We start from the raw sequence: 12,335 nt of genomic DNA on the forward strand, positions 1-12,335 counted from the left end.
TTGACGGCGCCGATGATTGAATGGTAAGTGTGACCGCCGTCTCACACCAGTTGGTCTGGATTCAATTCCAGCCGAGGTTGAACATTTTCTGAGAAGGAAAAATCTGGTCACGCCTTCCTTCGGAAAGGAAGTAGAGCCGTTGGACCCCGGTCCATGACACGAGTTGATGGGTACGATATCTAGTTTAGATAGTGGAGTCACCGCCTAGTAGCGGAAATAGGTATTGTACTTGATTTTAGGATTTTGTTACTGTTAAAGGACCATCAATAAATTATGTTTTAAGAAGGAGGGTAGGCAAATATTATAAAATAACAGTGTAGTCCACCTCTGCATTTCTCAATCTTTTTAACGCCAATATGGCACAAAAAGTTACTAGTACACTGTAAATTTCGTCGTAAGTAATGGCAGTTCTCATTGCCCTACAATATATTATAGTAGAGGTGGCAACATTTCTCAATTTTTTAATTCATTATCTCTCCAGTATGGGAATACTACATGACATCGTTCTAATGATTGTGTTATAATACCGACATGAGACATCGAGAATTGTGTAGTCTGACCAGTTCATTAACAGACACAGTTTACAGGAAACAATGAAAAAACGAAAAAAAATCGCTTTCCAAAATGCTGTAAATCTCTTTTGCCTACGTGTATTTGGAATAATTTCACTAACACAGCTCGAGAAGATTGTGCTAGTTTAAAGCAGTAACCCTAAAATGCAGATGATGCAAAAACAAATTACACAGTTGAACTCCCTAAATAATATGCATGGTAAACACTGAGCTCCAACTGTTATTTTGTCCATCCATTGATTCTTACGTTCCATGGGTCCGGCAGCATACTTAATGTTTCAGATTAAATGCCAACACATTAGGAGATGATAATTTTGCCCACCTTTCTCTTCCGCAGTAAAGTTCAGCCGGAAGTGAGCTGGAATTCTGACTGGTTCTTATCTTGATACATCGTCGCTGTTGTGCTATCTTATGACAAACGCCATTTTGGGGTAAACTGAGTTAGATATGCCACATTACTTGTTTGAAAAATCTCTACAAAGTGGCGTTTTCAGAATTTTGAAATTCTACTTGGTTACTTAGATATAGCTAGAAACATGATAAGAAATTGTGAGTTTTTTGCTTCAAATCACTATATCTAGGGATTGGCTCAAGTTATATTGAAGTTTTAGACGGTTTTATGTGTGAAAATGTCTGAGGAACACAATGGCATAAACATTTTCGGAAGAAAATTATACGAGTTGTGAGAAAAACACAGTTTTAGTTTTGAACTGGAAATAAAATATATTTGGCAACACTGTAATCAAGAATAACCATTTTTTCTAGATTCCCTGACTCATTTCCTTTAAAATGCATTTCACCGAATGTTTATAGACCATGTAAACCTAAAGATATGAATAAAAGTTAAAAAGTGATGATTTTTTTCTATGGAAAATTTTCCATGCACGATTATGACACGTCATACAAATTTTGTCATCAATACACGCCTATGACACGTGTGAGTGCGACTTTTGTTTACATTCATAGTAAAAACTCGCAACATAGTCAACCGATCTTCGTAATATTTGAGAGATTAATGCAGAACAGATAGAAGCATCAATTGTCTTCTTTGGATTGTTTATACCATTTATAAGTTTCAAGATATTCAATCTCAAACTTTAAAAATCGTTTTTCTCGAAATGTGCTAAATGGCGCTTGTCATAAGATAGCACAACAGCGACGACATATAAGGAGAGTGGCGATAACACTCAAAAATGGAACAATGACTATTTGTCAGTGTCATTCCAAACTGGTCAAATCCATGTATTTTGAGAAGTCGTTTGTTTGTCTGGATTATCACTCACAGATAATCATGACTGTTGTATTCATTCTTCTTACACACACTCTGGTTCTAGTTAGATCTAGCCAGCATTCCGGTTCATTTTCCGGCTGAACTTAAGTGGGTCTACTTCGTGAACGTGTTTAATATTTCATTCTACGGCGCATACTAATCATAGAATTATTATTTATTGCGATTTAAAACCTTTTTCATCTACAAATGGCGTTTCATTTATGTCCTTTATGATTCGTATGGGATTTACTGGAGCAGACTATATTGCAATGAATAATATTTGGTGTATAGCAAATTGTAACACATGAGAACAGGATAGAAAGCTATAACGGGAGGTAGCATATTTTTACTGAAGACTATATAGTCTCCCATCATGAGATTAGTCGATAGTGGATTTTGATAGATTAAAATTCATTCATGAACTATATCACATGCTCTTGAAAAAACTACATTTTTCATGTCACCGTGGTCGTGCCCTGAACACAACTCTTCATTTTTTTCGATTGCCATTTTGGCGAACAAATTATTAGCTGGAATTAGCACTTGCCCACGATATCCCAGAAGCTTCCATTCGGGTCATTAAGCCAGATGCTGTTTTTGATTTTTTTTCGGTCTAGCTGACCTTAAAGTTAGGTAATCGACCTTTTCAACCTTTTTGTACGCAAATAGACGAATAAAAATAGTTTTATTAAATTGAATTATCACGACCACACCTTCCATTAATCTACCTTGATCCCTATTCTTTTGCAGGGATAACTGTCAAAAACTGCTAACCCATATGGCTAAATTCATTGTCATGTAGGACGGATAGTGTCAAACGAAGACGTGTTTACATATTTTTAGTAAATCAATTAAAATCATTGTGAGGTTTTAAAAGTTGAACTTATATATTGTTATATTAAGGAAAATGAGCTCTATCGGTTTATGAAATAAAAGGAATTTTATTCTTTATTTAATGGCCCAAATGGCAGGATATCAATGATAATACAGTAATGTTTAGATTATATCACTATGCGTTTATGTCAATACTCGTTTATATCACCCTCGATTATATCACGGTTTTATCTCGATTATATCTCGCTTTTTGAAAAGCAGACAAGGCACACTACGTTTTGATCCAATTAAGTCACATATTGTGTCCTGGCACTTTTAGAATTTTTTATAAAGGATTTGCTTATTTACATGTAGGGTAACGATCCTATTATTAGGTTTCGGATTATTTCGTTAAGGCTTTATATATGATGAGGTCGGTCAAAAAGTCGAACTTTTTTATTCTTTTATTCTAAAGTATCGATTCTTAAGAAAGAATATGAAATTTTTATAGAGGTCTAAGTAATAGACGCAAAGTTATAGTGCTGTTCATCTTGTTCCTTTAAGTGAACGGAGAGCGTGACGCGAAACTTTAAACGTGAATAATATCGAAATCATGTTTTACCAAGACGTTGTTGCAATGACTAGGATTGCCGAAATATCTTTCGGCCGATTGCAATTTTAGTTTTAAATTCTTCGTTACTTATTTGCCGTGTCCTTGGGGACCGTCTGGAGGTGTAGCAGGTAAACAAATCGACTTCTTTTTTAAATTGTTAGTTATCAACATAAAATCTAATGAAATAATAAGAAAAACAAAATACCCAAGATATGGTAGGTATGCAGAGATATGCATTTTCTTTTGAATCGATGTGAATACTTTTCTTTTGAAAGCACAATATCAACAATTGGTGATGGGACTATTTCTATGATGTTGAAACAACGAGAACTGAATCGTAGTCTCTTCGAATACACTGACTTTATTAGTTTAGATATTTGTCCAAAACCATAACGTGCCAGATTCCTTTAAGTTTAGTTTTGAGTGATTCAACAATTTTAAGAAACGGTACGGGATACGTAAAGTTTTACCGTTTTACCTAATGCGTTGAACAAAAATGGCAGACGCTGCTCTAACCAACGGCTTCAAATGGGTAGTGTGATAATATAAAAATCGCAAAAATAGCCTCATTACCCTAGTATGATTTATTCTTTTGACTAACGTTAACTTTTATTACTTTTTGTTTGTAGAAATGCATGGGTTAATGCTTGAATGTAATTTTTTGTTTTGTTTTGAATATATCACGCTTCAAATATATCACGCCAAAATACAGACCGACCGTGATATAATCGAAACATTACTGTATTTAACGTTCTATGTTCGAACAATCAAGTTCATAATACATGTGTAAACATTTGATCGAATATACGTCAAAACCAGGGATGTAATGCACCTCAGAGCAAATAAAGAGAAAAATAAAAAACGCTCTTTGCACTTTTCATGTGAACCACCGCTCTTCTCTTCTTTTTCGTTTTCAAGTTTCTCTTTGTGCGGTCGCTCTGCACATCGCAGTGTTTTTGTACTGCTCTATTTTTCATCGGTGTATTTCGTTCTTTGTGACACATTGTGTGAGCAAATAACAAGCCAGGTCAAAATATTTGCTCCGCCATACCAGCCTATCCCAACTAGAGGCATAACTATGCCGGCCGTTTTGAAATTTCTATACGATCAGCTATAAATTCAGTCACACTCATGCTCTTTGTTGGTTGGTAAGAATAGAACACGAACTCGTGTAATTCGACACCATTATCTGATGGTATGAAATCAGAAGAAGAAAAACTTTAATATGTTATTCTAATCAAATTCATATTGACGGCGCAGAACTCAAACTTATTGGATATCACTGAGGTTTAACATGAACTTTGAGTAACATTTATGTGTTCATATAAATTCTACACATCAAATTGAGGTACGATTCATATGACAAATCTTATGAATATAAAATAAATTTTCATTTCAGTTAAGATGAAGTTCAAATGCATTTCAAAACACCCAACGAAAGGAGTTCGAACGGGTCTGCAGTTTAGGTCATTTTGTCCTCTCTATACCAAACATTTTACTCACTACCCCAACAACAATCCCTACTACAAAACACATCGCAACATCCGTTTCAGAATCAAAACTGGTTAGCCAGCGTTCACCAACCCAAGAATTTTTGTCAAACCACGTAATCATTGTACGTACCTGTATTTACCCGTGATTTTTCTTTTTGCATCAGCCAGAGAACCGCTCCCACCACGGAGAAAAAAGTTTTTAAAAAAGTAAGTTTTTTAAAGAGCAACAAATCTTCAAAATTTCTCCAAAAACTTGTCGACTTTACGTCTAAGTTTAAGTTATGAGCTACTCAAACTTAAGAGTTGCGCTCGGTCGGCCATTTCGTTTTTTTCTTGTCAGACTTCATTCCCCAACCCAGTAGCAATGAGATAACTAAGATCATTAGCTATTCATATAACTTGAATGTGCTATTCTAATCTTATTCATATTGACCACGCAAGATTCAAACCTATTGAATATCACTGAGTTTTAACATGAACTTTTAGTAACATTCATATGGTTTCATATAAATTTTACACAACTAAGCGAAGTGCGATCCATATGAGAAATCTAATGAATACAAAAGACATTTTCATTTCAGTGTGGATAAAAGTGAGCAGCAGGGTGGCCAGATAGAATTCCTTAATATCGGTGGGGTCACTAAAAGTTTATCGGTAGTTATCGGTAGGCCGGGTTGTTGTCCCAAAAACGTAGTATTGACATAGAATTGTAAAATACTGACAACATAGATCTCAGACCAAATCCAACCCAAAAAATGAATGTTGAGTAGGATGTGTCCAAAATCAATAAAAATCGGTAGTTTTCGGTTGGAATAACAAAATATAGGTAGCTTTGCCTTGGTCGTCTGTGAATCGGTAGGGAAGACCGAAATCGGTAGGACAACCGATAAATCGGTAGGTCTGGCCACCCTGGTGAGCAGCATCGGTTGGTTTAACCGCTTCTGTCAGAAACGGTTGTTGCATTTGAGCGAATTCGTTGCCAGAATTCTCACACAAATCGCGCAAAATGCTCGCAGAAACGCTGCCAGCATCAATTTCGCTTTGCTCAACTTTTGCTAACTTTCTGCTTGCCACGCTGACCGGGCACGAGCTGGTTCAAAAACAGGGGACAGAGCTGACGGATCCTATCCTAGATTCCATCATGAAAATAATCTGACCGAAAAGCTATTTTCGATTTGTTTTCCTCGAACCAGGAGGGTGTCACTCCTGTCATCCGCTATTGAGATATACAGACTTTGACAGTAGTCAACATATGTGGGCCTAGCCGGCTCTAGGCCCATGTCGCCCGTGCAATAGCATTGGGTTGTTTTGATTTCAACAAAGGCAGATGTTGGCTAGGACAAAATGGCTGCCTACCCAGTTAAGCTCAGCCGGAAATGAACTGGAATTCCGGCTGGTTCCAGTTCGCATTCCGGCTCCAGTGACACAACCGATTCTAGTTAGAATCGGTTGTGTCACTGGAGCCGGAATACGAACTGGAACCAGCCAGAATTCCAGTTCAGTTCCGGCTGAACTTTACTGGGTAGTAGGGGCCTGCCTCGAACTATAACAGGTGCCCAGTAAAGTTCAGCCGGAAATGAACTGGAATTCTGGCTGGTTCCAGTTCGTACTCCGGCTCCAGTGACACAACCGATTCTAACTAGAATCGGTTGTGTCACTAGAGCCGAAATACAAACTGGAATCAGCCAGAATTACAGTTCATTTCCGGTTGAGCTTAACTGGGTGGTAGAAAACAAATCGTTGAATACACCAACACACCCAGTAAATGAAAAGGCGGCTTGGCGGGTTAAACTATACGCTGGCGATCGGTAGGCTATTGAAGCTTTGTTCTAGGCTACCTGCCGTAACTTGCCGTTTACTGTAAAAGTAGTGTGGGCAGTTACAGATTGTCAAGTACACGCTCATTCAAAACTACTCAAAATTTGAGTTCAGAGCACTCAATTTCAAAAGTAATAGCAATATGTCAAAAAATGAGTTTTAATTTGAGTAGAACTAACTCATCCCTGGAGAAATCATTAAATGTTCAAACTTCTGAGTGAAAAAACTACTTACTCTCAGAAAAGTGTGTGGAATCAGGCGTTGACTTAAACTAAAAAAGAGTTTGCAATTTAAGACACTGATTGTTCATAAAACTAGATGGTAAGTTTGATTGAGTTTCGCTTGTTTTCAAATCTAACTCTCAGTTATGTTTTTTTAGTTTCTGCAGATTCCACAAGATGCCAATCGGCATGAAATAGATGCAGAAAAAGACCTTCACATTAAATTTCCGGACATCGTAAACGCCTGGACAACGGACTGGAGGATCAGGTAAATTACATTTGAAATACCAATTCATATTTTTGCAGCTTTATTAAAAATGCAGAATGATTATTTTCCGAATTTGCCTTTTGAGTAAAATGTACTCAAATCTGACATTTATGTCCCAAACACAAAACTGAATAAACTAGGAAAACTCAATTTTTGACTATGTGCACTTTTTATGAAATTGAGTGGCTGGCAACTCAAATTTGAGTTATTATCAATGAGCGTGTACTCTATTAAGATTTCTGACAGTTCATTTACAACCACAGATGCAAAGTCAAACTAAAGGAGTTTGGTTTGTTTGCCTCACGAAATTCCTAACCTCAACCGGTTTTTGCGGTGCAATTTCTTTGTTTTCCTCTCGAATTTATTCGGCGCCGTTTCATTTTTAACGGGAGTGGAAAGGTTATTACTGAAGTAAACGTCAAAAGTAAATAAAAAACAAATCGAATGGAAGAAGTATATTAGCGAAAGTAAATAATGTTTAGGTCAAAATATTGTGCAAACAAATCGTATATTTTCTAGATTATAACTCGGAATGGTGTAGGAAGAAGAATTTCACCTAAAATCAGAACATCATGAATCTTGGAGGCTCAATTCGTATTAATAAGTTCGGTGTATTTATCATAGCAATAGCGTTGGTAGGATTTGTGTATTATTTATCGTTTGGAAAGTCCCACAGTAGTAACTATACCCTGAACAAAAATCCCAACGAAATAAATTTGCGCAAGCTTCTAATTGGATCTATACAGGCAGCGCAGCGGGGCGGCTTCGAAGTTGTAGAGGTGTCCAAAAGCGCGGATTTTAGGGTTCAAAGTAAAGGCAAAACAAAAGAAGGTGCAAATGATCCAGTAACAGATGCTGATTTCCGTTCTCATTGTGTTATGGCTGATGGTTTACATCGAATCTTTCCAAAGTTGAAAATCGTCTCCGAGGAAGATGGACAAAAACGAATGTGTCCTGATGTTAAATTTTTCGATCTGGATCCAACAGTGATACATGAAAATTCGAACGTACCCGATGATATTGTGGACATCAATGATGTAACTGTTTGGATAGATCCACTGGATGCAACACAAGAGTATACAGGTGAGAGGGAACCTTGTTTAGATTCCTGGCGAAGAAGGAAATCGTCACTGGTTCTTAAAAACGATGGTAATTGGGTCATTCACGCGTATGCTTTTTTTGATTTTTTCCGATGATGCAGCTAACGTTAAAGTTACGTAATCGAATTTTATTGTCTTTTTTGCAGGAAAGATAAATAATTATTTTATAAAACTGAATTTTCACGACCACACCTTCCATTGAACTACCTTGATCCCTACCCTTTTGCTGGGATAACTGTCAAAAATGCTAGCCCACGTGGCTAAATTCACTGTCAAGGAACACGGATAGTGTTAAACGAGGTCGCGTCTACATTTTTTTTTAGAAAATCAACTGACACAATTGTTTACTTTAGTTACAGTAAAAAAATGTAAACGTTATGCCTATTGATTTTACACACAGATTTTTGCAATTAGCGAAGGCATATACTGCCGCTAGAAGCATAATTGTCCCATGTGTATAGGGATTCCCATAGCACATGAGACAGTTATGCTTCTAGCGGCAGTATAGACACTATTTGCTGGCATATAAATCTAATGTGTGTATTTTTAAGAAATATCAATCTTACATTCACATTTCATAACTACACACCAAATTCTAGTTTTGATGCTCGGTAATTTTTTTACGGTCTTGAATTGTAAAATTAAATTTCTGCTGAATTATTCGTAACTTTATTTCAATTGAGGGGGGGGGGGAGGGGAGGAGTTGCTTCTCTAATCTTCCGGTCATCACATCGGATGCTTTGGTATTCTTAATATGTATAACAAACATGAAGATGTGACACAAGGTGCCAAGAGCGCACTAAAATCCTGTCTATCCTATTTTTCATTGGATTGTCTGCTCTAAATATATCACCAGGGGACCATTCATATATGATGTTGGATATTGACAATAGGAGAAGAGCGCCACGTAACGAGATAAAAAACCTAAAAATGAATTTTAGACGTATCAGCGGATCAGGGATAAAAAAACGTACGAATGGCCCCCAAACAAAGAATATTCCATAACGAATATCACGTAACATCGGTGACAGAGCATTGGGATCAAGGCCAAGTCCCCCTGGGTCGTGCAAAACTGAGAAGCAACATCAATTTAGGCACAGATAGCAGACGTCCATTTATTTTCATTTTGTTTTGTTTTGTCTTTTCATTTGTTTCTCCTGCTACGATGTGTGCGGGAGAACCGGACGGCCAAGGAAACGAAAGCCAGAGGCCCAAACAGATCAGGAACAGGAGGGAGGACTGTGAACAGGGAAACCGACAACAGAGGAGAAATCGTTTATTTATTTATTATAGCTACGATACTAATCACAATTGTTTGGCTTTTCTTGTTTCGTTTCAGCAAACCAAAATCTATACGGACTAGCACATACGAACAGTTAGGCTTTGTAGGTTCTCATCTTGAGAAATGACAATGACACTGTACGAGATGGCGCTGGGCCTATGGCCTTCGACTGGCATGGTCCATTCTCATTGATTCGGAAGTCTTCTTGGCTGGTTGGTAGATATGTGCTCCTACTTGCAAGTTGATCAATTCACTTGGGTGGGGGACATGTGGATCCTACTAGTTGTCGACTCTTTTGATCGTGAGTATGAGGCTAGTTCAGGAAAGGAGTGCAGGACTGGCACCTAAGAAATAGTTAATTATTCAGGACTTGTTCTTAGGATTACTAAACTCGACCAAGCACACCGGCTCTCAGAAATGATAAGCAACCCTTTCGGGTCGGTGTGGTCTATTCGAGTCGAACCAGGCGTACATTCGGTTCGAGCAAACTTTATGGTTAATAGTGGATAAATATTTCTTACGCCTTTATTGGCAGAGATTCTTTTTGCGAAATCCTAAAATACCTTCACTGGTATAGCTACTCAGGATAATAATAATAGAAAATTAAGGGTTTGCCTGGTCCATAATGTAATGAATATGTATATTGACTAGAACAGGGATAATCGAGTTATGCTATAAGATAGAGAAGAAACAGCACAGTTGAAGGAAAAGTATTCGCGAGTAAGGACTAATACTGCTAGTATGTTTACCGTTTCAATTAATAGTCGATTGATCTGCTTCGGACCTAGGAGACAAAAGGAGATTAGGAAGAGACAGAAGCGGATTCAATGTAAAATTTGCCAATATGACGTTTACCCCAAGGCGATGGTAGGATTATTTTCCATAGGATGACAGACTAGATGACACGACGTTACACGCTCTGAACTTGCACCAAATAGTTTGTATGTATGTATGAAATTCGCGGACATCACTGCTGACTGCGATTTCTAATTTACTTAACAGTCGATTGATCCGCTTCTGACCTAGGGGACCCATGAGGAGATCAGGAAGAAAATAGAAGCGGAATCAATGCGAAGTTTTAATTGCATCACTGACGACTTAGCACGCGTTGTTAGGAGCAGGATACATTGGACCAGACAAAATAGAGAACTTGACGTTACGTTAAGCTGCAGTCCCATCTGCCCGATAAAAAAACACAATTATTTTGCTTTTCTTGTCTCGTTTCAGTAAACCAAAATCTCTTTACTATCTCTTCGTTTTCTGTCTCCAACTATCCTCTATGTAATGTATCTGAAACTTGTGGGACTGGTTAACAGCCGGCGCCTGCTTGTGGAAGAAACTGGTGTGCTATACGGACTAGCACATACGAACAGTTAGGCTTTGTAGGTCCTCATCTTGACAGAGTCTAGATGGGCAGATGAACGTCTGCCAGGGTGTGGGCTGAGAAATGACAATGACAATTATTCGTAACTTTATTTCAATTGATATACAACTGTCAAATAATTACTGGTGTTCGGTAATTCGAATGAGTATATTACTGAACATTTGTTTTCAATTTACTGATGTATTTTGTAAACAAAATGAAATGTCATTGCATCTTAACAGATCAGTGAAAATTTTGCCAATTTTCTGTAAAAATATAATAAATACTGAAGAAAAATTAAAAAACACTGAAGTTCAGCAATCTTTACTGAAAGGCTCCGTAAAAAACCGCTTGTCAAATTTCGCCATTTTCCATGTGTATAAAAAGCAAAAACGTACTAAGGTACGAAATTTACCCTCTAACAATTTAACCAAAATAATAAGCAGTCTAATAAAATTAAAATACGTGGAACATGAAAAATGAACGCGCTCGCGGCAGCTGATGTTGAAGTAAGGGAGCTATTCAGTAATACAATTCAATTTATAAATCTTCACATTTTCAGCACTCCAACAGATTGGCGATTGGATGATTTACTTCTTATACCGATGTCCCGCTCCGGATTATGGACACAATCTTTCACAATCTTTCTTGAATTCGTTGAATGGAAATTTTACGTGTAATAAATGAAATTAAATACAAATTAGTATGTGTATACTATTTTACCGCTCAGGCTTTTATATTACGTTTTTTAGTATAAATTACCGGAAGATTTGTAATACCCTGCCCTTTGACTCAGTAAGGGGAATGGGCGCGTTGTGCCAGGTTGGTCGAGGCACAATTCGATTGTAAGTCGGTGAATGCTTGACGCGCAAAAGTGCCTGAGCCGATGGCAATCACTGTCAAGGATCAGTCGAAGACTGAAATGGAAACATGTACCTCATTAAAAGCAGTTTAGTTTACATTGTCATAATTTGCCAACTGCTTCGGGTCAATAAACTAATATAATATAATTAAAAGTAATTAATATTCAAGTGTGTATGTATCACAAAATATGAATAACCATGTTCCTGTTTCATGTCCGTGGAACCATACTGAGTGGCCAAAATAACTTTATTTATCCATAACACTCACCTTTTTCCTTCCTGTATCGTTTTAGCTGTGCTAGTGTCGCACAAATCAGCGCCCTCACCGGAAGGCTAAGTATGGGAGATCTGTTGATATTCCTTTTAACCCAGGAGATTCGGAAACAATGAAGGAAACAATGAATAAGATGAAGAAATACATGTATATATGTATGTGTATGTGTATATATGTGTGTATATGTGTATGTATGTGTATGTGTATGTATGTATATATGTATGTATTTTTTTTTACAATGGAGAAGACCTTTATGTCCTAGCCCAGTACACGTGCTATTGGTAGGGTCCAATCTACCACACGGGGTGCACTGGGGGCGTGTCGGACTCGAATGGTGACCAGCCATTAATACCGACTAAACTCCATTGGGCTCCGCCATCATTCC

At 37.4% G+C, this 12,335-nt stretch overlaps 1 protein-coding gene across 1 annotated transcript in view; it reads left to right on the plus strand.

Moving 5' to 3' along the window:
• The first annotated feature begins 7,419 nt into the window (after window positions 1-7,419).
• Window positions 7,420-12,335, plus strand: part of LOC131677975 (putative inositol monophosphatase 3) — a 185,519-nt gene continuing 180,603 nt past the window's right edge. The window contains exon 1 of the mRNA XM_058958085.1: window positions 7,420-8,151. Within this exon, the coding sequence (XP_058814068.1) occupies window positions 7,641-8,151 (511 nt within the window). The 5' untranslated portion in view covers window positions 7,420-7,640. The remainder of the gene's footprint in view (window positions 8,152-12,335) is intronic.

Source organism: Topomyia yanbarensis, chromosome 1 (genome assembly GCF_030247195.1).
Source record: "Topomyia yanbarensis strain Yona2022 chromosome 1, ASM3024719v1, whole genome shotgun sequence".
NCBI lineage: Eukaryota > Metazoa > Arthropoda > Insecta > Diptera > Culicidae > Topomyia > Topomyia yanbarensis.